The 27,986-nt window shown below is 35.5% G+C and overlaps 4 protein-coding genes across 11 annotated transcripts; 2 read left to right on the top strand and 2 right to left on the bottom strand.

The window, feature by feature from the left end:
* Positions 1-829: 829 nt before the first annotated feature.
* On the top strand, positions 830-10,476 carry LOC133863738 (UTP--glucose-1-phosphate uridylyltransferase-like). 8 transcript variants are annotated; one of them, XR_009899431.1, is made up of 21 exons: positions 830-1,681; positions 1,829-1,932; positions 2,033-2,123; positions 3,463-3,523; positions 3,606-3,683; positions 3,766-3,839; positions 6,029-6,101; positions 6,251-6,308; positions 6,426-6,472; positions 6,566-6,631; positions 7,787-7,819; positions 8,040-8,077; positions 8,160-8,235; positions 8,312-8,344; positions 8,441-8,524; positions 8,654-8,752; positions 8,834-8,938; positions 9,509-9,580; positions 9,722-9,908; positions 10,001-10,018; positions 10,218-10,476. XR_009899431.1 is itself a non-coding variant. In XM_062299815.1 (19 exons), the coding sequence occupies exons 1-19, from the start codon at positions 1,008-1,010 to the stop codon at positions 9,746-9,748; spliced, it is 1,893 nt and encodes a 630-aa protein (XP_062155799.1). In that variant the 5' UTR covers positions 830-1,007; the 3' UTR covers positions 9,749-10,476. The 8 variants fall into 8 exon arrangements, 1 of the variants encoding a protein (XP_062155799.1); XR_009899429.1 differs by having other exon boundaries at positions 9,722-10,018; XR_009899430.1 differs by having other exon boundaries at positions 10,001-10,476.
* Positions 10,477-11,918: 1,442 nt separating this feature from the next.
* Positions 11,919-12,466, bottom strand: LOC133863699 (uncharacterized). Its single transcript, XM_062299749.1, has one exon. The coding sequence runs from the start codon at positions 12,445-12,447 to the stop codon at positions 12,034-12,036; it is 414 nt and encodes a 137-aa protein (XP_062155733.1). The 5' UTR covers positions 12,448-12,466; the 3' UTR covers positions 11,919-12,033.
* A 160-nt stretch (positions 12,467-12,626) lies between these two features.
* On the top strand, positions 12,627-15,778 carry LOC133863698 (large ribosomal subunit protein uL3c). The gene is made up of 2 exons (XM_062299748.1): positions 12,627-13,347; positions 15,372-15,778. The coding sequence occupies exons 1-2, from the start codon at positions 12,786-12,788 to the stop codon at positions 15,659-15,661; spliced, it is 852 nt and encodes a 283-aa protein (XP_062155732.1). The 5' UTR covers positions 12,627-12,785; the 3' UTR covers positions 15,662-15,778.
* A 5,068-nt stretch (positions 15,779-20,846) lies between these two features.
* LOC133864492 (chromo domain protein LHP1) lies at positions 20,847-27,986 on the bottom strand. Its single transcript, XM_062300843.1, has 7 exons — positions 27,828-27,986; positions 27,415-27,751; positions 26,391-26,416; positions 26,171-26,257; positions 25,055-25,831; positions 21,315-21,375; positions 20,847-21,186 (listed from the first exon to the last, which is right to left on the bottom strand). The coding sequence occupies exons 2-7, from the start codon at positions 27,724-27,726 to the stop codon at positions 21,112-21,114; spliced, it is 1,338 nt and encodes a 445-aa protein (XP_062156827.1). The 5' UTR covers positions 27,727-27,751; positions 27,828-27,986; the 3' UTR covers positions 20,847-21,111.

Raw genomic sequence — 27,986 nt, forward strand, 5'->3', positions numbered from 1 at the left:
TTAAATGTGGTAGTAATATATATATACTATTAAATTTATGAAATTTAATTTGAACTATGAAACAAAGACGGTCGTAATAATTGTTGCTATTACAAAGACAAAAAAAGGAAAATTATCTTGGTGAGCCCTCTTCAATCTTATATTAATTTTGCACATAGAACAAATTGATCATATGCGCCCAACTACCATATTAAAAAGAATACTTGAAATTTGAAAGAATTTGCTTGACTTAAAAATTCTAAAAAGTATGGATATGTTTGTCATTGTATTTTGGAATATTTTTTGCTTTTGATTTAGAAAAGAAAAAAAAAAAGTATTCTGATTTGACATATAAACAATTTATATTTTATGTTGGTTGTTAATATTTTTGAAAAAAATAATATAAATATACGACTCCCAAAAATACATACAACATACTTTTTAACGTAGAAGAAAAATTATTCTTGAATTCAAAAAATTCAACGATAATTAATCCACAATCTATTAATAATTTTTACTTACATAAAAGAAAAAAGAGATATGATATGTTATTACCGCATGACACAATTATTAATTTTTTTATTAAACAAAAAATCACAAATTCATGTAAATGGGTTAGGGTTTGGTTTTATGTTTTTATTTTTTTTTATTTTTTATTTTTTATTTTAAAAAAAAGTCAATAATTATGTCTTTGAGTGACAAAATATATATATATATATATATATATATATATATATATATATATATATATATATATATATATTTAAAAAAAAAAAAAAAAAAAGAAAAAGAAAAAAGCCTGTTTAGTTGAGAGTGCATTGCTCAATTCTTTGCGTCCCAAAATTAAAGTTCTTGCCTATTTCACAGACCAAAAAGGTAATGGATGAGAGAAAACCCGACCCTTTTTGGTAATGGATCAAGTCGGATCAAATCGAACCATCATCTTCCATTTCCATTTTCAATTTTCCACAGATTACAAGACATAAAACCCATAAACCCTAACTCGCTGACTCGCTGGCTCGCTCAGAATGACGATCCACTCGGCGGTGATCCAGAAGCTTCTGAGCACGAACGCCCACCTAGGGCGGCGCGTGGCGGCCGACCACTTCAAGGCCTACACGTACGGCATCCGCAATGGCATGGCCATCATCGACTCGGACAAAACCCTAATAGCGCTCCGCAGTGCCTGCGCCTTCATTGGCGCCATGGCTCGGCAGAAGGCCCGCTTCATGTTCGTGAACACCAACCCGCTCTTCGACGAGATCTTCGAGCAGATGACCAAGAGGATCGGCCTCTACAATCCCAACCAAAACTCCCTCTGGCGCACCGGAGGCTTCCTCACCAATAGTTTCAGCCCCAAGAGGTTCCGCTCTCGCAACAAGAAGCTCTGCTTCGCTCCCGCGCAGCCCCCCGATTGCGTCGTCATCCTCGACACTGAGAGGAAGTCTTCCGCCATCTTCGAGGCCGATAAGCTTCAGATTCCCGTCGTGGCGCTCGTCGACTCCTCCATGCCGCTCGACGTTTACAAGCGCATCGCCTACCCTGTCCCGGCCAACGATTCAGTGCAGTTCGTCTATTTGTTCTGTAATTTGATCACCAAGACTTTTCTGTTGGAGCAGAAGAGGTTCGGCGGCACCGCAAGAGAAGATTCTGCTGCTGCTATTTCTAGTGCTGATAATGCTTCCAAGATCGAAAACCGCTGGTACGTAGGGAAATGAATCGAATCATTCTTTTTGGACTAGTTCCTATTCTTCTTCTTTTGCTTCCCTTTTCCCTTTCTGGGTTGCTTTTGTTGAAATGAAATGTGGGTTCCCTGCTTTGTGTGGAATTTGAATTGTGGCTTTGACAGTGAGGAAGCGAAACACATTGAGGAGAGCAAGAGTGAGAGTGTTGGGTTTGCCAAGGATGAAGTACTGGTTGTTCCTTATGAGAGCTTGACTCCTGTTTCTGGAGGTAATGCCACTTAGTTCATGTCTCATTGGTAGTTATTTGTACTTCATGTGAATGTTATTGTGAGCTTAGGACCTTTTTAGCTAACTTTTTGCCAATGCAGATGGAGCGGAGATTAAGGAGCTGTTGGATAAGCTTGTTGTGTTGAAGTTCAACGGTACTTTGGGCACGGAGATGGGTTTCGATGGCCCTAAGTAAGAACTAATGTCATTGGTACTTTTGAAAACCATATTACTAAATTGAAACTTTTGATGCCTCCATATCTATACTTTTGCTGTGGTGGATGCCTCTGTTTAATTGACAAATAGGCACTCACAGTAGTTGCTTTATTTATCTGGCGGATTATTTTTGATTGATGTGCCTTCTTGTTACTGAATGTTACCAACATATTTAGAATTGCATACCTTGATGGTTTCAAATCAAGAGCCCAACGGACTTGATAATGCTGGAATATGCTTTATCCCAGCAACTTTTTTATGGGGGCGTTCCTTTTCTAATTTTTAAAAGAATTGCATAGATAAACATTACAATTGTCAAAGTGGTTTCAGAGAGACATTAAGATGGAGTGAGCTTGTACAATGTAGACTGTCTGGCAGATGCTGACACTATTTGAAGTTGGTGACTTTGGCTCAGAAAAAAGAAGTTAGTGACTTTGACTCAGTTTTCATGTACAATGGCTACATGAATGTTGGTTTATTGACAAGTCACCTATATATCCATTTTTTTTGTTAAATAAAAAATAAAAATCAGTCTTTAGCTTGAATGGTTAGAGGGTTCTGAACTAGAAAAGGTCCAAGGATTTTGGTTGCGTTGTATGAGTGCCATTCTATCAGTAATTAGTCATTTTCTCTTAAATTGGTAAAACTTACCCCTGAAATTTCAATTTAATGTTCCCAAGTGATGTCTTCACTCATCTTTCATAGCCTTCTATTTTTTTTTGGTCAGAACTTACTTTTGCTTATGTATCCTCAAATTTTGGCATACAAGTCTTATTTGTAGATAATTATTTCAAGAAATCAACTTCTTGGGTCCTGATCTAGTTTTATCACTAGCTTATATGTCAATTATATGAACTGCTTGACCATAGAATAACATAATCCAGCATCTTCCAGTTGTTTTCGAAGTTTTGAAGTTAATACAAAGTTCTATAAAGAAGAATGCTTAAATTTTGTGAACAACCAAATTTTTTTGACTTTTAATTCCAGATATGATGAAATCGTGCTTGAATATTTCGTTGCCGAATTCTCGCTAATTGTAATGTTAATATGGGGTAAATTTGTTACAAATTCTAAATCAGATAACTTTTTTAGTATAGCAGCTTTCTAGTATATTCATAGGGTCTATACATTGATATATTTTGTTTGTCTTAAATGATGCACATTATGGATTATGTTTCAACAATGGAGGCTCATTTGTGCTTGTTGGCTTAATGTGTCTTATTTATGGCTTATTTACAGATCTTCCATAGAAGTATTTCTTGCATTTGAGTCCTATGTTGAATTTATACCAATTCTATTATTTTTTTTTACACAGGTCAGCAATTGAAGTTTGTAATGGGTTGACATTTCTGGACTTGATTGTTAATCAAATTGAGGTCAGTTCTTGGCTCTTTGTGCTGTGTGGTCACCGTTCTCTGGTCGTGGCTTTCATGTGTGCTACTTTTTTAATTTTTGTAGTCTCTGAACTCCAAGTATGGATGCAATGTTCCTTTGCTTCTTATGAATTCAATCAATACAAATGATGACACGGTGAAGGTAAAATTTCTTTATCATCCCATATTGAGTCATTGCCCTCGGATAATACGAGGATCTTCTCATTGTAGTCTTTGTAATTTAGGTTTTGGAGAAATATCCCAAGTCGAACATTGTGATGCTGAAATCATTTGATGGACAGAGTTGTGAGAATGAATCGTACGTCATCCTTTGCATTTGTATTCCTCTTCTTGTTCGTTGTACATAATAGATTGATTAGTTAATATATGCTGAAGTGGATATGATTGATGCCTTTCTGAAATGATCTGAAGTTGGTTTCTAGTTTCCGATGCCTTACGGTCTTCTCTGGTCCATCTTGTAGCTGTGTTTAGTTTACATATGAGGTGCAATTTAAGTAATTTTCATATTTCAACAGTGAAAACAGTCCAAAACACCTATCAACTAACTGAAGAATGTGCAGAGTCTTTGTTAATAAATAAGTTTTATATGTGTTTCAGAAGAACTTAATCCTTGAAGATATATTTTTCTTGTTAAAATTCACAAGTTTGCTAGATACCATTTTTTACTGTATTATTTTGTAATGCAGACTAAACCTTCTAAACTTGTAGTTCTTATCAGTCTAAGATACTACTATATTGGATGTCAAGCATTTTTTTTACCTTCTCTATCAACTTAAAGAGAACATACAATTTCATTTTAAGCTTAGAAAAATGCTACATCTACAATTGGTCTATAACTCTTTTACAACTTGCTGACACATGTCAGCATATGATTAGAGCAACATCGCAAAATTTATTAAAAAGCGCGAATGTGCAACCTAAGCACACAAAGAGTATATAAGAGAGAAGCCTAGCTAGAAGTGGAGAAAAGATCTAAGAATACATGCAAGTTCAAAAAACTAAAATCTGAGGCAGCAACCCAAAGCTTATAGCCATTTTCTTCTTTTATAAGTAAATTTAGTCCTATTAAAAGCGTAAGGCGCTCCTAAGTACACTGTAAGTATACAAAATGAAACATCTAACTAGGAATAGAAAATGAACAAGGAAATCAGCAACATTAATTGACTGTGGAGACAAAAAAAAACCGCCCAAAGATACAGCGTATGAAAAAACGAAGCTAAAATATCCTCCATGGAACTCTCCAAATCCTCGAAACACCTAAGATTTATTTCCTTCCAAACACACCAAAAAATGCAGATTGGCACAAACTTCTAAATCACAACGCTCTTCGGCCTTCCAGACTTCCACCAACAAGCAAACAAGTTGATAACTCTTCTAGGCATAACCCAAAACATACCAAAACGAGTAAAAATGTAATTCTACAGAGCGGAAGCCACATCACAGTGAAGAAGAAGGTGGTCCAAATCCTCAGAATGATGTTTTGTCTCACATGCTATTATAACACAGTAATTGAAAACAAATCTGATCTTGTCGAGAATTTCCAGCGGATTATTGAAATCAATTCCATAAGAAATCTCACAGGAAAATGAAGAAACACATGCGTATATAGATTAAAGGAGGGAACAATAGAATTTAAGGGTTTGTCTCAGACCCAAGAATGTCTCTCTCTTCTTTTATTTATGATAGAATAATAAAAAGTGGCTGCTACATTCTATTAATATGCATTTATAGCTAAAACATAACGCAAGTGTTGCCCTAATCATTGAAGAGACCTTTTACCCCTACAAGTGTTCAAGTCTTTCTACACTTGGATATCTGTGCATCATAGTTTGCTTGTTTCTAGTTTTGCAGATTTTTTGAATTTTTGTTTTTTTTTTCTTCAAATTAAGGGTTCTCTTGTATACTTCCCTTGTATTATGGTTGCACCCTTTTGCGCTTATTTAATGATAATGAAATTACTTATAAAAAAGTTAAAAATAACCCTACTTAAGTGACTCACATCACCCCTTTTAAAATACTTAAAATAAAACAAAACAAATGATACTTGACTGAAAATAAGAACTGAATAAGATCAGGCCAGCACTTTCAATGCTCTTGAGTCATATAATTAAAAAACACCCGCTTTTTATCACCAACATCGTTGTTCTTTATAATTACCAATCTCTCCATCCCATTATGAATGGCTCTTTTGCCATTTTACTGTGTTCCATAATGTGTGTCCTGTTCCAAATTTAAGATTTAAAATTTCTAACTTCCCTTGTTATCCTTACCTTGAAATTTATATCCTTCATGAAAACTTTAAAGCTCTAAAGATATATGGGCAAATTTGAAGAAAGAAAAAGAAAAAAGAAAAAACTTACAGTGAGTCAAGAGTTTTGGGAGCACCACATGCTTCTCCTTAAAATACATGTCCTTTTTTCTTTTTGGTTCCATTTGGCAATTAGGAGGAACTTTCTAATTAACCATGCTAATTTTGCACGTGTGAAGGTATCCTTCTGACCAGGACGTGAAGTTCCTTTCTCTAATGAAGAGTGGAACCCTTGATGTATTATTGTCACAGGTATAGTATTCTAAGTGACTTTGTAGATATTCGTTTCTTTTCCTTTTCCTCATTTTTTTTTTTTCAATAAATAAAGATTTATGGCAAAAATAAGTAAGAGTTAATGGTAGAGGTGGTGATGAAATTAACTTCTTCAGCATGTTTTCCAGGGTAAGGAGTATATCCTTGTGGTTGGCTCAGATAATGTTGCTGCTGTAATTGACCCAAGTATCCTTATTTTATTTATATTCATTGTAGTTTTTAATTAAAATTCTTTTTGTTATTGCTTACTCTTTTTTTGGGTGAACCCATTTGATCATTGTGCTCCTTAAGTGGACGTTTTAGAAATTTTAAAACATTTGGTCCAAAATAAGATTGAATATTGTATGGAGGTATGCAAGGGTGATCGCTATTCAATTCCTCAGTGGCTCCAATTTTCGTTTTCTTTTTCAATTAAATTTTCTAAATTTTCATGTTTTGTTCAGGTTACACCAACAACCTCATTTGGTATGGATAATGATATTCTTAATTCAAGCCAACAAAAGTTTCAGGTAGGTGGTATCTTGACTTTTGATTCTCTGTTTCCCCCTTAAACTTCCCCTTAAATTTGTTCCTTAGTGTACGATCTGAGAAGGAACTGCTCGCTACTTGCTTCCAAGAAAGAAAAGGGAAATAGTGAATCTTTTCATACCACCCTTTTGCAAGAACAGCACAGCCCCTAGCTGAAGTTGGAGTCACCAATGAGCTTTAGCTCAAATGGTACTTCCTCCCTTTCTAACAAAGTGGAGGGTGAGGTTGTGGGTTCAAGTCCTACTGAGTGCGTGTGTAACTTACCAATAATAAAAAGGAAAAAAAAAATTGTTCAGTTGGAGTTGTCAGACGTGGGATGGTCAATAGTAATAATTGTGATGAAAGAACCTAGAATGTTTACTACATAATTTTAATGTAGTAATTTATTTTGAATGACATGATTTATATATGGTAAACTGAGATGAATTAATTGATCAACCCAGACTTTAGTGGCTTGGTTTTATTTGGTAATGATTTAGTTGGTCCTCAAAAGTTGGCATTTACTTTCATTTGCAATAAATGATTAATAATGCATGTTAAATGCTTGGTAATGTTAAGCATGAGTCACGATGTGCAAGGATAAACCTGAAATTTAAAGCAGTAAGTGTCATAGATTCTATTTTGATGTGGAAAACAAATAATAGTAAAAAAAACAAATTCAAATAACGAAATCTTTTTTTCCAATAAATTGTCAATAGTTTTTCCTTAAATTTTAAGGTTGTAAATTTTGTTTCTTTTAACATAAGAATTTGCCCAAAGTACATATATTTAAGTTGTATTTGCACGTTCATGTTCTAATTTTCAGAAAAAACAGATGATGGCCACTTTATACCAGTATGCATAGAAATATGTTGACATATATTTTAAGGTTGCTAAAGCCTTTGTTAAAATAGCTGGGCATATTTTTGTTCCCCATTTGGCAACGGGTTTTAGCAACGAAGTCTATTTTGGATTACAAGTTTTTCATATTTACATCAAATTTTATTTTTTAGCAAAATATTCTAGAACCCCCCATATTCCCCTTTAAGAAAAGGGTCATGGTTCAAGATCTACCGGAGGCTTTGTGTAACTTACCATTGAAAAAAAAGTTTGACAATAGCTTCAATTAACTTTGTTCTCTTCTTATTTTCGTGCAGCTTGCCAAAATTGCAAGGAACTCTTCTCCACATGTGAGTTATAAATTTTTTTTGTGTCCTTTTTTCCTTTTCAGTTTTGTTGTTTGGATTCCTTGTCTTGTTTATCGCTTGTTCATCCTAAAATGAAATTCTGTACTGGAGTGCTGGTTGTACTTGAAAGATTTAACAATTAGCCACTTACTTAGCATCATTTTTTGGTTAGTATTACTTAACAATCTTCCTTTGTTTTTTTGTATTGATGAATAAACTCAAGTTGATGGACAAGTTCAAACTTGTTGATACAAGAAGCCTGTGAGTGAAGCATAGCCCTTGTGTATTTTCCCTGCTTAAGCTCGCAAATATTACTAACTTCCAATTTTGCTGTTTCCTACAGGTGGGCGAGCTTGAGAGCCACTGAAAGGCTTGTGGATACTGATGCACTAAAGTTTGAGACTTATTCTGTTTCCAAGGTACCATTGCTATTCATCATTTATTGAGGGAACTGACTTTAATAAACTTACTTCATGAAGTTGCTGTTGTTTCCAGGGAAGAGAAACAGCAGCTGGTTCCACAATACGGGTATCCATCATATGTATATAATGATAATCCTTCTTGTGCTATCTACAATTTTTTATTACTACCTTTATGTGACTATTGCTTTTGTGGTCAAGCCAGTTCTTTGATCGTGCAATTGGCATTAATGTCCCCCAATCTCGTTTTCTACCAATCAATGCGACATCAGATTTACTTATTCTCCAGGTGACTTTAGTGCATCTCTAACTCTAAACTATATTCTCTTTGCTATGATCCCCCCAGGGAAAAAAAAAGAACAAAACTTTAGGATCTTTGTTCAAGGAGTATTATGTTCACATCTGATTTTTTCTGCAGTCAGATCTGTACACCTATAACGATGAGATTTTAGTTCGAAATACAGCTAGAACAAATCCTGTAAATCCTTCGATTGATTTAGGACCAGAATTTGGACAGGTGAAGATTTATTTGATGAGACTACATTGTCTGCATTTACATGCTATTTATGTTTTTGGTGATTATTTCCTTCTTTCTCAGGTAAGTGACTTCCGAAGTCGCTTCAGGTCCATTCCTAATATCATTGAGCTGGATAGCTTGAAGGTAACGGGTGACGTGTGGTTTGGAACTGATATAACTCTCAAGGTATTTTACATGTTCCCTCTGCCCATTTTAACCCTTCTTTTATTGAATTGTTGCTTGTTCCGTTGTTTCTGAATGTAATTTTGAGCACTGTAAGGAGCATTCTGGTTACTTCATTGCCTGGTCTTCTGATATTGGTTTAAGAAAATCACATGATTTTCATTTCTTGTATTAATATACTGGTTAAAATAATTCATGCAGATTATACTATTGGAATATAAATTGGTACTTTTAGAATTTTGTCTTGTCCTTCACCAAATAAAGGAGAAAATTTCATATATCTTCTGATTCTTTTGTCTGTGTCCATCTGTTACTATTGCATACACTGATTTAATATCTAAAATTTGTCATTTCAATAAATTTTTCATTAAAAAAAATTATCTAAAATTTGTCTTGCCATTGGCCACCATATTGCACGTAGTACACCTGTTAGTGCATAATGCAGTTACATCTTATATTATATGAATGCTCTAATGGAATAATAGGTCATGCGGTGTTCCTTTTATTATTATAATTTTTTTTTTCTTTTCAGATTAGTCTCTCTAACTTCTTTCCTATCTTATGATTTTGAAGGGGAGAGTAAATATTGTTGCAAAACCTGGGATGAGGTTGGAAATTCCTGATGGAGTAGTACTCCATGATAAGGTAAATCAATGATGTTACCAGATCTTGAGTGGCTTTCTTTCTTCTTTTAAAAAAAATGGGACTTTTGGATGTAGGGTGGGGTGGCTGTCATTTCTAAGTTTGCTTTATCGAATGAAAACTTTGTTGTGCTTTTCTATCCAGGACATCAGGGACCCTAAGGACATTTGAGGAGTTAAGAGTTGTTTTGATAAGCTGCAAAGAATTTTTTTGATAGAATATGCTGCTGGAACATCTTCATTTAGAGCGGTAATAGCTGCCTTAGACACAGCCGGGGTAGTTCACATTGCATTATTGGCTTCTGCAGAGGATTCGAAGTCTACAAAACCGAGTAAGCGTCGTGGTCGATTTGTCCTTAGAAGCTCCATCAAAGGAACTTGCGTAATAAATCACCAACAATGCTTATCTCTATTTTGATTTCAGTGACATTTTTGCTGCAAGGTGAGGTCTATCTCTTTCGAATCTCAACGGCATCTCTCTCTCTCTCTCTCTCTCTCTCTCTCTCTCTCTCTCTCTCTCTCTCTATGTAGCCTTACACCACTTGCTCTTGTTGCTTTCAGTCAGATTTGAAATTTATATCCTCAATCACAACTTTATTGTAGAGTTGGATTATTGCCTTGGTCTTTCTTTTCTTTTCTAGGTATTGGGCGTCTTTGGTCAAAGCAAAATTATGAATAAGAAACCACACCTTCTTAGAGGCATAAGATTCTACAGGATAGAATTTCTTCTCTTTTTATTTACCGTCTTTCTTACATGAAGTGTATTATTTGGGCACTCTCAGTCCAATGAATTTGACTCAAGAGGCAAAATCAAGGCGTGCTGTTTCTGTTATGAGCATCGACGTTGTACAACCAGTGCTTTGTTTCTTTATACAGATTCTACAAAGAGTTACTTACCAATCGTTTTGGACAATTACCACAAACCGAATTGAAATTGAGAAATTTGAACAATCATGTCTACACCTGGCTCTAGTTGCAAATGATTGATATATTTAATTACATGGCTAAGACACGGTAAAATTAATAAATAAAAAACAGAATCCTAATTTTGCAAATTTAGGGCCAGTTTAGATTTGCGGTTTTAAAACGTGCGATTTGAAAATATGATTTTATTTTTTATTTTTTTTTAAAAAAAAACGCAGTTAAGCGTATAGTAAAATTATGATTTGGTCTTTAAAATTATGTGTTTTCATAAACGTATCATTTTTCTTGCAATTTGAAATTTTTTTTTTTTTTTTTTTGAACATTTTTAAAATGAAAAATTTTAAAATATACAACTTCAAATAATACACTTTTTTATTTTTTTTGTGATTTCATTTAAAATTGTATGTATATAACTGATGGGTAATAGAGGTCCGCATAGCTTTGCGAAGAAGTTTACCTGCCGAAAATATTAGGTCGCTATATTATGAAATGCTTTGAAGCTATTATTACACTTGTTTGGTTACAAAACAAAGGTCATAAATTTTCTACAAATTGGTTTATAAGAAATTTCTTACAACGCACGCATAAAAGGGACATGTGATCTTTAAACATGTAAGAAGCACGTTTTTTTTATTAATACTATTAAAAAACATATTAGAAGCTCATGCTATTTAAATAACATGTACTTTTTACATGCCAAGAGACACATGTCAATCTTACGTGTAGGTTGTAAGAAATTTCTTATAAACCGATTTTTAGAAAAGTCTTGTTCCAAAACAAAAATAAATAAATAAATAAATAAAAAATTAATGCTTTTAGAAGCAAGAATGGACAAAAAAAAATCATATAACAATTTTTTTCTAATAATAAAATTGTGATATCAAAATCGGTTAATATGAATATAATGATTTGTTTTCATAATTTTAACTAGAATTATGTAATTGATACCGGCTAGCATGTTTGGAGTAAAAACTGTCTTCTAAACTACGTGGGAGAGCTGGAGAAACTGTAAAAGGCTTGAGAATTCCAAAATGTGAATCACCACCAGTGCCATTTGAAACCGATGCTAATGCCCAGTAGCCTCCTTCCCTATAAAAGAAAACTCAAGAGAATCAACGAAATGGGGTAAATAGATTTTCTCCTCTCAAACTCACAATTCCATCCCTAGCATGTCTAGAAACCCTATCTGCAAAAAATTCACCAAACTTTCTTTCTGTTCTTTTTTTGTCTCCCAAAGATTCAAACACAAGAATGGGATCACCTAAATGACCCACAAATTTTCACACTCACTCTTCCTCTCAACAGCCTTGCTAGTTGCTACAGAGCTTCACCAAAGAGTCCCAAAAACACCATCTGTACCTTTTCAAACCCTTGATCGACCCTTCAAACCGGCGAAAACAAAAACAACAAAAAAGAAATAGAGCAAATACTATTCAACTATTATTTGTAAAAAAAAAAAAGAAAAAAAGAAAAAATAAATTACATTACAGAGAAATAGAGGGGGATAAAAGAACCCTCAAAACTCATCTCTCCTTAGAATCCGGAATCCGGTGCTGTTTTGGGGCATCCAATATACTCCAATTTCACACCCAAAGTCGCAGAAACCGCCCTAAACTTGAGCCTCAAGCCCTCCATCAGTTGTTGAACGCTCTCGTTCTCTGGGTCCATAACCGGGTATTTCTTCACCAACTCCTCCATCTGCCTGATCGTCTTCTGTACTCGATCCGAGAATCGAGTCGGGTCGACTTGAATCGCCGAGTTCCAGACGTGGATGCAACCATCGTAAAAGCCGAGCTCCTCCCCGGTCTCGAAACCCACCTTCAAGCCCACCTGTTGGCCCTCCTCTCTGCCGGCGACTAGGCCGTGTTCGTAGGCCTCCGAATATCCTTCCTTGAAGTGCGCTTCTTCCAGATTCAGAGAGGATTCAAAGATGTCCTCCACCTCCATCTCCACGACAACAAAGAAACATCACACTGAATGTCTTCGTAATATCGTATATATATGGGCCTTCAGAAAAGCCCAGATAGAAATTCGATATGGGCCTAAAACCCATCCTTTCGGTCGGCCCAAATATCACAAAGCTTCGTCAGTTGCCGCTTCCCTTTTCCAGTAGTTCCTACAGGATAAGAGAGAAGCGAGTAGAAAGAGAACAGCTTTTTTGTGGTGCTATCCATAACTGCGAGCGAGAGCGAGAGCGAGAGCGAGAATGAGTGAGTGATTAAATTTGTTAAATTATTCGAGTTTTGAGGAAAAACAAAATCAATTGCTGCAAGAAAGGAGGAAAGATGTCAATCCCGTCAGTATCGATTTGGAGAGCAACGATTCCAATTGGCCATAATGCTCACAATCATCCCCTTTCTCTCAAATGCTCTTTCATCAACAACGGCAGTAATCCATTTCTGCTCCAACTGCACCGTCCGGACCATTTGAAACTGTGCAGCAGGAAAGGGAAGGGCATGGTGGTCAGAATGGGGTACGAGGCAGGGGTGGGAGTGATGGGGACCAAGCTGGGCATGATGAGCTACTTCGAGCCCGACGGCAAGGTCGTCCCGGTCACCGTGGTGGGATTTAAAGAAGGAAACGTCGTGACCCAGGTCAAGACCGAGGCCACTGACGGCTACAACGCCGTCCAGCTCGGCTACCGGAGAGTCAGGGACCGCAAGCTCACAAAGCCGGAGCTGGGTCATTTGCAGAAGGTGGATGCCATTCCTATGCGCCATCTTCAGGAGTTTCGCTTGGTGTCCGTGGATGGCTTTGAGCCCAACCAGCGGCTTGTGTTTGATGAGATTTTCAAGGAGGGTGATCTTGTTGATGTCGCCGGTACCACCATTGGCAAGGGCTTCCAAGGTTTTGTTCTCTCTCCCTCTCCCTCTCCCTCTCCCTCTTCCCACTTTGCTCTACATTGATTTTGTTAGTATATAACTTCTTTTTCTACTAAAAAAAACTTCCTTTTTGAATTCACCTGGACCTGCGACTTAGAGTGTAGTGTTTGTATGGAAAGCTGTGGGTTTCTGATATAACTCATGCCACATCCTGTCATGACCAATGCTATACTCCTCATTTTCATTTTCATTTTTTTTGGGGGTTGTTCTTTTAATTTATGCTGGGTAGAGCGCCATGGTCGCATTGGATTATCAGTACTCATACTTTAAGTTGTTACATCTCGGAAACTGACCTTTTATAATAGCTCAATGCTAAGTTGATAATCCTCTAGACTTTTTGTTAGATACTAGGGACAATTTTCATTTATTCATCAAAAGAAAAAGCTTAGATATTGGCTTGCAATTCGTTGTATCATTTGACTACTTGAGTGCCTAGAAGTTGCGGTTACCGCTTCTTTTTTCTTTTTTTCTTTTTTGAAGTTGCAAAGAATATCTAGCATATTTCAGGTTTCAATGGGTATTTGAGTTTGAGAGTTTCTCTTCATCTGTAGTTTCCCATTCATTTGAACTTTCCAAAATTATTGAGTATGGTAGTGAAGGGTACATGACTATATTTAGTTCTATATGACATTATCCTCTGCATAATGGCCATGGACCATAACCTCCCTCATTATCAATGGAAGCAACTCCTCCCATTGAGATGGCCTGAGAGAAGATAGTAGAGCGAAATAAGACCTTTGTGAACCCCTGCTTCAATCGTGTATGCTTCCATTGTTGTACTAGGAGTTAACTTATACCATACACCAAATTCGCTATATATGATGTTATGATTTATTGCTTGCCCTCATGTTCATAACAAATACATTTTCCTTTTGTTGGGAAACATGACGGAAGCGAAATTTGGATTTTATACTTTCTTTGCCTCTAGCAGCTTCTGAAAATGTATGAAACTGGATAGAACACAAAAAATTACAGGTTTCTTATATTCCTCTTTCTTGTTATATAGAATATATTGCTTGACTGCCAAGAAAACTAAGGATAAAATGTTGAGTTTTTATTTTTATTTTTTTGGTAAATATAATTTCTTCTCTGCTGCCCTCCCAACACACAATAAGGTTTGATGTTTCCCTGTTGTATTTTTGGTTCTTGCAAGCACTGAGCCAAATAAATTATTAGGAGATGGAACTTTAAATCAGTTATGCATCTTGGTTCTTAGTTGCATTTTTTTTTTTTATTCCTAATTTCTAAAATGATAATGTTCATAGGAGATTTCAGTCATGGCAAAGTTGCATTGTAGTCTATTTCAAGCTTGGATATATCTGTCCAAAGTTGCATTGTAGTCTCAAAAAGATGTTGTATTGAGGACATTGGCTTTTGAAACTCATGTTTCTTTTGCAATGGAACAAGTCAATCAATAGTCTACTCCATAATAGCCTTACAATAATTTGAAACGTTCTAGGATGGAGAAAGCTTCTCAATGTAAGACCATGACTGCAGGAAAAATTAAGTGGAAGTAGCTTTTAAAAAGGCTCCACGCCTAGGTTTATATATTTGATCCACTGTTCCATTTCCTCTAGCTTAGTGGTTTCAATGAATAAAATCATAAAAGAGGTTGGACCCAAAATCGTAGCTGTGGCCAAACTTTCAGAATTTATCATCTCTCTATCCCCTATATATTCAATGCATACAGGCAGTCAGGCAGACACATGCGTAAATACCTACTGTTACCTACTGTTGTGAAAGAGTGTAATGCATTATGGAAGTATGCCATTTATGTTTTCACTTTGAGTAAGTCCTATGATAATAATGTCTTTCCACAGTTGAGAATTAGTCTACTCCATAATGTCTTCAGCTCCAATTTCTCTTTGTTTTAAGCTTCTAATGTCCAATGGGACACTCATATTGTAGATATATTGCCTGTGCGGTGTCTTCAAGTTATCTTAAGGCTTGACTCTAGTTTTACCTCTTTTTTGTTCAATTTTACCGCAGGTGGAATCAAGCGGCACAACTTTAAAAGGGGTCCAATGACCCATGGTTCCAAGAGTCATAGAGCTCTTGGATCCATTGGTGCTGGAACAACACCAGGTCGTGTATACAAGGGAAAGAAGATGCCTGGAAGGATGGGAGGAACCAAGACAAAGATCAGAAAGCTTAAGATTGTCAAAGTTGACAATGATCTTAATGTTGTCATGATTAAAGGTGCTGTTCCTGGTAAGCCAGGAAATCTTTTGAGGATAACTCCGGCAAAGATTGTTGGGAAGAATATTCCTAAGAATTAGCTTCTTTTTTTTAATATTTTTTTGGGTTAGATCTTCCTTTTTTTACTTGTTTTATTGTTGTGTATTTTTGCATTGTCAAATTACTTTAAGTCTATAACACTTACTGATTGTTAGCAATTGTCTTTATCGTTGCCAGTAACTGAATTCAGCATTATATATTGTCTTTGGCCTTCCCAATAGATTATGTTAATCATGGCTTTTAACTTGCTGTGTTGTCTGCGTGCTCAAGAGAAACCTTTACCTGTGAAAGGAATGGGAAAGTTGCAGGCAGTGTTCGCTTTTGGAAGTATGTTGTTTCTGATGGACTGTCCAAATTGCTAGCAATTTGGGTAGGTAATTGTTGTGGATCCTTATCTATTTTTGATAACTGTTGCTTGGTCGAGAAACGTGAAACTTGTGATGGTTGCCAATCCATGCATACAAGGGCCAGATGTTGTCACAAGGTCGAGAAAGGAGTGCATGCTACACATGTGAAGGTTCTACAAAGGAAAATTGTGGTGTGCCCCTGTTGAGAGCCTGGTTTTGTTTTTTTGACAAATTGTCTTCATGGTCATGCTAGATTTTGATTTGAATTTATAGGGATCTTGATGGTTTTGCTCCCGTCCGGTGGATCCAGGCTTAATTAAACCCTCCATCGGAGGACTTGAGATGAAAACATTGCAAATTTGGATAGGTGAAAGACTTTGCAAGAGGAAAGGCCTTGCAGCATCCAGTAAAGAGAGCGGCAACAACAACAACAACAAAAAAAAAAAGTCACTTTCTTTCTCTTCAATTTTTTATTTTTATTTTTATTTTTTTGTGGTGAGTTCTAGTGGCCAGTGGGCTCCTAAGAAGCTGACTAGTAAAAAAACTGTTTGATCTTAAATTTATGAGAGAGACAAAAAAAAAAAAAAAAAAATGATTGCAATTTTTCTCTTTTTCGGTATGATATGTTGAACTTTCTAGCTTGTCTTTTAATAAGAAAAAGTGATATTTTATTCATTTGAGGTCTATTTCATTAGGAATAATAGCTAAAATTCATCATTATAATTGACCTACATAGATCAAGTGCTTTAATAAAAAAGTGAAATTATATTACATATGATTTAGAAAATTAACATTATAAATGGTATGTACGGTCATTAAACTGCATTCCTGAAAATATAGCTAAAACCATTCGATTGCTTGAGTGCCCTCTTTCTTTCATTGGTCAATTAAGGAGGTACTACATGATTGTTAAAATTGTGACAATTATGCAAATAAAATCATGTTAAGGAATAATATCATATATTATATATAATACCACAAGCGTAATTGCGATAAATGACAATATAAAATTGGAGTAACGCTATACATTACTCCATTATCTCTCTCCATCCTCATAAACTTTTGTGGTGTGATCCTCCTACCAAAAAATCAATTTTCATGCACCAAATGTTATATGGACCACGCCACATAAACTTTGGGAGATGAGGGGAATAATGGAGTGATGTATAGCATTACTATTAAAATTGTGACAAGTAAGATATTTAAAATTGAATCGGGCCTTTAAGTCGGGTCCCATAAATATTTAAAATTGAATTGGGCTCTCTCTCTCTCTCTCTCTCTCTCTATATATATATATATATAATAGCATAAACCCTGAGAAAAGAAATCTAGGGTATCTAAATCTTGACAATTGGGCATTTTAGGAGTCATAAAATTGTGATAATTGGCATGGTAAAATTTTGGCAAGCGAAATTGTTATTTTGTGATTTAATGTTGCTTTAATTCGATCTACCAAGGAATATTATAAGCTATACATGACATATTAGCCTGAACATCAAAACTGGGGAATCAAGAAAGCAAATAAATTAATTAAAATAATTTGTTTGCTAATAGATATGTTGGATAAGCTTTGAATATGGGTAAAAATCGTTTTCATCGAAAAGAAATGTGAAAATTGGAAGATGATTTGTTAAGTTGGTAGGAAAATGAACCTTTTAAAGCCCAAATATTCTAATCACAATAATAAGCATCAATATTAAAGAAAAAATTGTTAAATAGTGCACTAAAAATAATATTATTACCTTCCTAATAATCAAAATTTAACATTTTAAATGGTTTTAGGGTGGCTGAAATTGTTAAATAGGCCAAAACAAAAATTCCACCAACAATGGTTAATAAAAAAAGTGGGTTAAAAAAAACCAAAATTTAATTTATAAAATGGATTTAGGGTGGCTAAATATGTGACAAGTATCAATTTTTCACTTAAAAAAAACAAAAACAAAACAAAACAAAACAAAACCTTTAATGATGGTTTAAATCAACAGTTATTTAAATTTAATGAAGTCCTCTATAACATTTCTTTTCTTTTTATTCTTCTTTATTAATATTTATATTTCGTATTATTATTTTCTAAGACTTTTCGCAAAATAAATAAATAAATTCTTATTTCTGTTGTTTCTTTTATGTTTTGTTGTTTTCTTTGTATTTTGTGAGTTATAGTCTCACTGTTCCTATATGGTTTGATTTTGTTGAGGAGACTTTAGCCGCCGGTATTTGTTCTTCTTCGACAGATCCCGACCAGATTTTGGTAGTACCTCCCCCTCAACAACCACTTTACGGTGGTTGTTGCATTTTTCGTTTGGGGCTCCTCACCATGTCCATTTGCCATTTGTTACCGTCTTGTACGGCCTTTAGAAAGCCCCATATTATTGTGCGTTTGGCAACAAAATTTTGGAAACATAATATGATTATGATTCTATTTTTTTCAAAAATAAATCCTATTTTATTTAATTTTTTTCTAAATAAATCATATTTTATTTAACTTTTTCTAAAATATCAAACCTCAAAATTCGTAAACAGAATAAAAATTTTATTTTGATTTCAAAAATTCAACACCCAAACGCATCATTACGATCCTTTTGAGATCTTTAATGAATCAATTGCATAATGTTTAGTTTTGTTTAAGTAATGCCTTTTTTGTTTGGACTTTGTTGTTGGGGCGCCCACCTCTTTTCGGTTGTTGGATCCGTTGTAACGTTTTTCCCCATATTTGACTCCCGACGTCACCTCAAACATCCATTCATGGTTGGTACTTGGTAGTTTAAGCATGCAAGGAATAATACAAACAAGTTGAAATCGAGCCACAAAGCCCCCCCCACCCGCACACGTTTCTTACAGGAAAGACATGGGAACCAATAGTAGGATGATGAGCTCTACTACCACTCTTTGAAACTTCAAGAAAAAAAAAAAAAAAAAAAAAAAAAAAAAAAAAAAACTCTGTTTTCATATAAAATGACTATTTTTTTTTTCACTTTTTACAAAAGCTCAAGCAAAGAATGTTTTATATATAGCATTCCAGCAGGAACCACAAAAAAGTAACAAAACAAGGCATAGTTGGGCATGTCTATTGGTGCAACCTTTTCCTTTTCTTTCTACTGAAGCACTGATGACAAGATCTCAGAACAGATTGCACAGAATAATGAAGAGCACACCCAAAAGCAATGTCCCAAACCCAAATCTAAAGCTAAAGCCATCGGCATCATAGCCAGAGTTGCTGGGTGGCTGAATGACAGAAAGAGACGACTTGCCCAGAGTGGGAAAAACCAAAGAGAGCAAGTGTACAAACAGCAAAAGCAAAAGCAGCAGCAGTATCAGAAGAAAGAAGGCGGTCCTGCCTTCTATGTCTTCCCCTATCTTCGTTACAGAGAGCACAGTTTCCAAAAAGGTTTGCAGGGTATAAGTAGGTCCACAGAGGAACAATCCTAAGGCTGCCACCACAAGGGAAGGCACCAGTGGTGATGGCCCTCTCTCTCCCATTACTCCTTTCAACCATCTCGAGGGTTAAAGCTAGGATATGGTGTGTATATATATATATATAAGATAGAAAAACAGCAGCATTGTGGTAGTTGCAGGTGGAGATGACTTCTAAGGAGTTTGATTCTTTTATTTGGTTAAGATATGATTAGTTGAAATGTTCGAAAAAAAGATATGATTAGTTGAGCTATGCCAACGTCTCGACATCAGCATCTCAAAACATGTAATATTTGTATTTAGCTTGGAGGACAATCAGAACAGGCTCTATCCAATATGAATTGTGAAGGAAATTAGCTCTACAATAAATTTTATATGAATTACATTCCATGAAGGGTGGAATGTTAGGAAGCATTTATTTAGCTGATTTCTTCTTATTGGTGGGAATATGCTTTACGGGGCTAACAATATTTTATGTGACTCGCGAACCCAACACAAAATTAATGAGTTAAGGTTGAAGAGTCTAATTCATTTAATTAAATGGCTCGAGTTAAGATTGAGATATATATTCTTATACCCATGTCTTGGTATAATCCGAACCCAACGCGCAGTAGTAGCAGGTTATAGTCGATGGGTCTAGCTTGTTTAATTAAACGAGTCAAGTTATGTTGACCTATATAGTCTTATATTCATATCTCAATACGATCCAAACCTAACACACGGATACGAATTGCCAACCTTAGTTCACTTAAAAGTTGATGACAAGAATAGTACTCCAATTGAAAAGGTTTTTCGATGCCTTCAAGAAGCTTGTAATTCTAAAGGTGATAATGACATGTAATAGTATATAGTACTTCAGGAATAATTCAACAACATGGATGAATTGATTTGTCTCCCAACACCATACGTGGAGAATGATGAGTGAGTAGTTTTGGAGATGAAATTAAGGCCTCCTAGATGGCGGAATTTGATATAAATCGGGCGTGGAGTTGGAGCAGTTGGATGCCTTGTGGAAACAGAAAGTATTTCTTTATGTTATCTATCCACATAGTTTCAAGCCAGAGCCAAATAGATTCATGATAAATCAACATGGAGCCCTTAAAACACCTCCAACCCCCTTTTCTTTCTCCTCTAAACCAATAGAGAAAAGGAAAACAAAATTTGATGGTATCATCAAAACATGATGCTAAAGAGTGGAAAGGAAACATCATATTACAAAATAAGTAATCATTATAGACAATCATTCCTAATAGTGTGCAGCTCTGTCCAAAATGAAAAAGAAAACAGCTGAGAGGCTGCAATCACCCTGACAACATAGTTCTGTAATGGAATACAATATGATTTCTTGTTCCCCCTCTTAGGACTATTCTTAGAGCTTACCTTGATTTCCTGCAATTTTTGGTAGCAATTCCATACATGCATGCACGCATAGAGAAAAACATATACACATGGGAGTAGAGAAAGAATGGGGAGGAAGCTGAGGCACTGAATAGAAATGATTTTCATCAGAAAATACAGAATGTTGAATGTAAAATTGAGTCATCTTCATGTTAATTATCCGGATAATACACATGCAGGCAAAAAAGAGAGACAGAGAGAGACAGATGGGCTACTGTTATATAACTAAGTTTTACACTGTTATTACTGCATTTGTTATCCTGCGCTATGCTGCAACTACAAAAGTACAACCCTGTATACAGCTAACTGAAAAGATGATGCAGGTCTGGCTACACTCACTCTTCATCTATACCTCTGTCCAAGGATGATGTGGGACTATACCGCAGATGTTGCTCATAAAAGTTGATCAACTGGAAAGAGAATAATATATAGGTAAGAAAAATAGTGCAACAGACTAGTAACAATATTTCATTTATAATTGACACCAAATGCGATGTTGATAAGGAAGATCAGAATCACAACAAAGAGAGTCAATTACCAGAAGTGGATCGTTAGCCTTGAGAAACTTGTTATCCACCACCACTTCTGTTCCATCAGACCTTTATAAAAGCAACAACACAATTATTAGGCTATAGAAGCATGTAAAGAGAAAGATAACATCCATATGAACAAACCGATTTGTGTTCAATAAAAAAAGCTGAAATGCTTACTTCTAGATCTCTTTATTAATAAAAAGGAAAATAAAAAACATCAAGCATCCTGACATGATCAGAATTCACCTAGACTATTTACTAAATCCTATCGAAAGCCCACATTATAAGGGACTTCAAATTTGCAAAGTTCATCTGAACAAGCAGCTTCTACCAGTTTTTTATTTTCGAACCAATCTACTTAACTAAGATCAATCCAAGTGAGAGGTCCAGTGAACTAAAAGAGAACTTTTGAGTTGATCCCAGTAATGGTTGATATTATTTCAGCATTGACAAATCCTGTTTATTCTCCCAGTTCTAATCATTTGACAATTTTCCACAACTGATAATCTAAATATTCAAAGGCTTTCTGTACATGGATACAGTTGAGGCTGAATATAAGCTTATACTACCATCCACACAGCTTGCTGCCCAGGGATGATAATATTTAATGCTTACAAGCATCAGCGCTTCATCACACTACTGACTAAATCCATGCACGAGAACAATCATAAAAAACCTACCAGAAGAGAGCAAGAGAGAGAGAATATATTATAGATAAAAAAATAAAAAAAAAATACTATAAAAGCACAGAGTACATCTTGAATATACATAATGGACTCATTTAGTCAATTGAGTTATGTGCTCTAGTATGGACAAACTGTTAACCAACTTGCATAGTTCCCACTTCCCTTCTCAATGAAACCAACTTTATTTGTTCTATGTAAAACATAAACCTTAGAGCAATATAGCGTCTTTCTAAACACAATGGCCCAAAAAGTACAACAGCTCCTATGAGGTCCGTCAGAGTTAGAAGCTAATTATTCAACTGAAATACAGACTTTGCTCGACTTAGCACCAGGCAACTAAAGCTCTAAGTCATGTCCTCCAGATTAATATTAATAATATGGTAAGCAATGTCCAGATGCAGGCTTTATAAACAAAACAGTAACACATTCATAAGGAAGCAGACCTTTTAATGGAATCAGAAACATCATTGCAAAATGCCTAGATTGCCAAATGTACATGTCATATATAAGATGGCATAAATACTACATATAGCTGAACTGGTACAACCCATCACTTATCATTCATATCTAAGAAGTATATTACTCGGGAAATTTTATGACAATAATTTCATCAAAATTCTCATATATGTAGTAATGGTATGATAGAAGAAAGAGTTAGCCTTGTTGGTAAAATCAAGAGTAAAGTGATGAAGATCCAGCAAGAACATTAGACTCGGACATATTTATGACAATATTCCAACAACGAAATGCCCAACTGATCATATGCAAGCCCTAAAGCAACTTTAAGTGTGATATCAGTATTAATTCAAACATAAAAACAAATAAATCATGCTTGAGAGAGAGAGAGAGAGGGGGGGGGGGGGGGCACAGAAATGGAGACAGACAGACAAAATTTAAAAGTAGGCATTTATGAACATATGAAATACAATGGTGGATTTAGAAAAATTTGATTCCCAGAAAAATTACCGAAGTGGTGCACTGGTAGTTTTACCTTACACACCAGTGTCAAAGGATCCATTCCCCCCCATACATATATAGATGTGATGAATACATATTACATACACAAAATATTAGAGGTAAGATAATATGTAAATTATGACTAATTGAAAATTTTATACAGTTTGTATACTGATGCAAATTACAAAAAAGATAAGCTCAATGACATGCTACGCTGATTGAAACTTAGCATTCAACATTATTTGCCTTAGATATTGCAGTAGCAGTTATATAAGATCAACCAGAAATGGCACAAGTCAATTAGTCTGGTGGGAGACAAAAGAAAAAATTACATATACTACTTCATTTTAAAATCATACACATTCACACCAAAAAAAAAAAAATCGAGCAATTTAGAATATATATCAAAACAACAAAAAAAAATGACAAAGAAGAAAAAAATGTCTTGGCTGGTTGCATTAAAAGAGGGGCCGGCTGTGGGTTAAATGTATGCACAGCAGCACAAGAAATTAAATTAACACTGAGAAGAATAAGGAAGACAGAAAACCTTAAACTTTAATAGGGCCTTCTACGGTCTCTCCAAGATGAATCAATGGAGTCACACCATTGAAAAAAAAAACGCAGATTCACAGATATTCTTGTTCATCATCATATGTCAAACTGTTCTACAAGGTCTCAGCTTTTATAAGCAAACTAACACAGAATACAATAAGGCCTGGACTAAACCCAAACAAGAATAAAATAAAATAAAACTCAACCAAGCAACCATGAATTTCAACAATAAAATACCAGTATCTATTAAATCACCCATCCCTGATATGAAATAGTTGTGGTTTTCTCCTGATTTAATGAGGCTGAAACCATGTTAATTTAAACATGCCCAAAAAAAGTAATACTAGAATACCTCTAGTATATAGAAACCATAGGAAGGAAAATTCCAGTGTCAATTAAGTGCAGCCAGATGGTAAAATCCCACAACCTTGACATTGCATATTAACATAGAAGTTTGAGACATTGGCCTATCTTTAATAACTATAACCATGACCTAAAATCTTTAACTGTTGAAATTAACCTATCTGACTGGTCCTATGTATCAACTTCTGTAGTCACAATATCCAGCTGTTTCCCCTTCCGATTAACATACATAACCATGTTATCCATCCTATTGGCTAGAAACTCTAATTCCAAGACACTATAAAACTTGTTCTTTAATGGACTATTTCTTTTTTTGCCTGCGCTGGTCCATGGCTTGAAACTCTTCTCTAATTCTGCTTATACATGGCACCAAAGCATTCTGCACTCTCATCAACAAACAAAGTAGATTTTTTTTCCTCGCGCAACATGCTCCTTACTAAAATTCAAGCAAACATAAAAGCATACCACATAAACAACTTTTAGAAACAGTTCCTGGTTCAAGTGGTGAATATAAAATCACAAATGCTTTATTGAGAGCACGCAATGTTCCAAACAATATCAAAACGTTGGAAAAGACAATAACTAATCAAACATAAAATCTGTCCCAGATTGACATAATTATAAACTGCATCTGTATTGTCCAAGATATTTAAGCGACTAAAATTCTAAGGTAATGCTGTAGAAAAACCATCCAAGTAGAGGAGAAGACAGATCTGCATCTAATTCTAGAAGATTCGATGCAACATGTAAAGTAATACATGACAACACCAAAATCTTCCACAAGTTGTCGGAATGGAATTTACAATTAGACCAAAGTATGGGAACAAAAGATGAGCTCAATCACATCTAAACTAAAAAAAAAAAAAAAACTATATGCACAGATTACGCAGAACCCAGTTGTAAACCATAAGTTTTTTGGCATATATTGATTAATGAGACTCTATAACATTTTATTTATTATTTTACTTAAAGAAAAAATCTTTCCCACAAACTTGATAAGAAACTGACGTTCAGTATAGATAACTGGCAATATACATCTAATGGAATGCATTTCTCCTGATCTATCAAATGCATTATCTAGACCTGGACCAAAAAAGAAACTCAGGTATATTTAACCATTAGTAGAAAGAAATGACAAACCTATTCTTAACAGTATAGAGAACTAAAAATTGAGTCGGATTACAAACCTCGTGGCCATAAAGGTTACTGACACATCCTGGACGTTGTTTGATACAGAAGCTGAGTAGCCCATTGGCCTGACAATCCTGGTGATATTAGATGCATTTTTTAAACCAGCAATCCCATTCCTGCTACTTGAATTCTCCGCTGGGTAACCAGGATTTCCAGTCCCTGGCGGTTGAACTCTACCAGAGCCACCACTTCTGGTTCTTGCATTAGCATTATGTGTAACAACTGGTTCACACGGGCATGACTCTTGTTTAAACCTCTTCACAGAACCAGACTTCCTTCTCTTAGCTCCTGTGCGACGATTGCTCAGAACTGGTTCAACACAGTCAGCCTTGGAAACCCCGTCTACAGGGCCATCACCTTCTGAAGCTTTGGCTTCTTCGAAATGTATTGCAATCTCATCCATGTTGACCTCGTTGGTAAACATTGTTGTTTTAAGCTCACTAAGCTTTGGATCATACTCATTTCCATCTTTGTTGTTATCAATTTGTTGAAAAATATGCTCACAACCATTCGCAACACCAATTTGCTTGGCAGTTTCAAGATGTTTCATGTCCCCCTTGCCATCTCCTTCATGAGTAGATTGAGGGACAGCACAAAAATTGGTTAGGCTTGATTTGTTGGGAGGGACAGTTTTCACAGTTTCACTAACAATGCTTATTTCTACATCAGTTACATCATAGTCAGTAATGTTGGAATGCTGCTGCTTCTTCTTGGGTTGGGTATGAGGAGTCCCATGTTTGCGCTTGCGTTTCCGATGCTTTCCTGATTGCAAGCTTCAAAACCAGGAGTAGAACAAATTATAAATTCATAAATAGAAAACTTCAATCAATTGATAGACTCTAACATGACTTTGTTCAATTGATAAGGAAAGTGAGGAAAAGGAAAGGAAAACGGATATAGAGCTTTACATTTGCAGCTGTTGTTTGTTGATAAAACAAATAAACCCAATTAAGCTCAGCCAAACAACAGTCTAGAAGTACACAAGTTTATTAATTTTGGCTTCGTGAACTTAGCCCACAAAAAATGTTCACAAATGCATTCCTTTAACCTCTAATTTTCTCACCAACCAAATGAAGATGTGCAAATCATGGAAAGGAAATGGAAGGGAGTACCTCTCTTCAAATGCATCAATAACATCAGAGCACGATTGGAGATTCTCTAAAGGCTCCCAGGTGTTTGCTGCCTCAGGCCATCCGCGCCTTCAATATAGAATAACAACAATATTTCCCAGGATCTATACTCACATTTAATTGATTTGACATACCACAACACACTAAATTGGGAAAGGTAAGTTAAGAATTGATTACAGAAAGGAATAAGAGGGAGACTCACCATTTGATTAGGTACTGAAGCTGACCCTATTTTTTGCAACATTTCGGTGTCCACCATCATCCATCCACACATACCGCCAGCAACAACAACCATAACAATAAAAATATACAACACGCATCATTTATATAACCCCAAGAAAGCCATCCAAAGAACAAAAGAAAAACAAGAATCAGCAATGTTAGAGCAGGGGATACCAATGTATTTTTTTTAATGAACTAAAAAAAAACAAAAGAAATAAAAAATCTGTATACACAAGTATCCCAGTGTTTATTGGATTTTATTACATTAAATCTACAATTAAAACTTAAAAAAAGGATGGAGTCCATTGTTAAATTATTAAAAAGAAAATTAACAATATATCATTATTATAGCATAATTTTTCATCTTTTAATGGGTGTAAAACTAAATAATTAATTCACCTTACCACAAGTTAAAGTTTTCCCCAAAATTTCAAAATTTTACATTTTTTCTAATTCAAAATTTGGGTAAAAATATTCCAAGCAAAAACTAGTTTTTATCTTCTTTTTTTCCCTTTTCAAATTTTGCAGTCATCTTTACTCTCCTAAAAATATTATCTTTCAATCCTATACATATTCTGTCTTTCAATCCTATAAATATTCTGTCTTTCAATCCTATGAAATCTCACACACACTGTAATCTATTTGTTTTCACTTAGAAGAGTAACATGTGCATCTATGTCTATGTGCTTTAGAAGCAAATTACAGCACCTCTAGTCCATAAATTCAAACTAGCTCAACATTGCATAATAAAACATTCAAACTAGTTCAAAGTAGATTTATTATTAGGGATTAATTCAAAAGCAAACTAATATAGTTTTTGATTTGCCAACACCCTAATGTGTCAAAGTTAATGTGCTTCTTTCTTCACGAAATCTTGCCTCCGCCAGGAAAAGGAGAAAAAAAAATGGGGGTATATTTTCAAGACGCATTTGGGTTTCCCTGATATAACTTTTAGAACCAGACAAAGGGTCTTCAAGAGAGAGAGAGAGAGTTAAAAGTGTTACCTTGCGAAGCCTTCTGCGGCGAATGGCCTCGATTTCGTAGAAGCCGTCGTCGAGCTTAGGACGCTCAGCAGCAGCGTCGTCGTCAGCCGCGGCTCCATCATCTTCAACCCTATCTTCTTCGTCCTCCTCCTCTGCCTCTTCAGCAGCAGCAGAAGGGTCTTGAACTTGGTCCTCTTGCTCTTTCTCTTTCTGGGTCAGATCATTTTCACCCAAAAGCGCCGCCAATGATTCACCGCCACCAGAAGCAGTTTCGTTTGAAGGAGCCCCGGCCTCGGAGCCACTGTTCCTCTTCTTCCCTCCTCCCCCTTTCATTTTCTTAACTAGTAGTAAAAGGAAACTAAAAGAGAGCGAAAAGTATATGAGAGAGAGAGAGAGAAAGAGAGAGAGCGATAAAGAGCAGAAGGAGCAGTTACATTTATTGCCGGGATTTGCTATACACTTCTTCCTCCTCTTTCCTTTGTTTCTCTGTGCGTGCGTCTCTCTGTTGGAGTCCGAGTCCCCAACCAAGGCTACCAAGCCCAAGCGCCACGCCAATTCCCAAATGACACTGTTTCTTTTCAGCCTTCAGGCTT

Source organism: Alnus glutinosa, chromosome 3, assembly GCF_958979055.1.
Source record: "Alnus glutinosa chromosome 3, dhAlnGlut1.1, whole genome shotgun sequence".
NCBI classification, from domain to species: domain Eukaryota; kingdom Viridiplantae; phylum Streptophyta; class Magnoliopsida; order Fagales; family Betulaceae; genus Alnus; species Alnus glutinosa.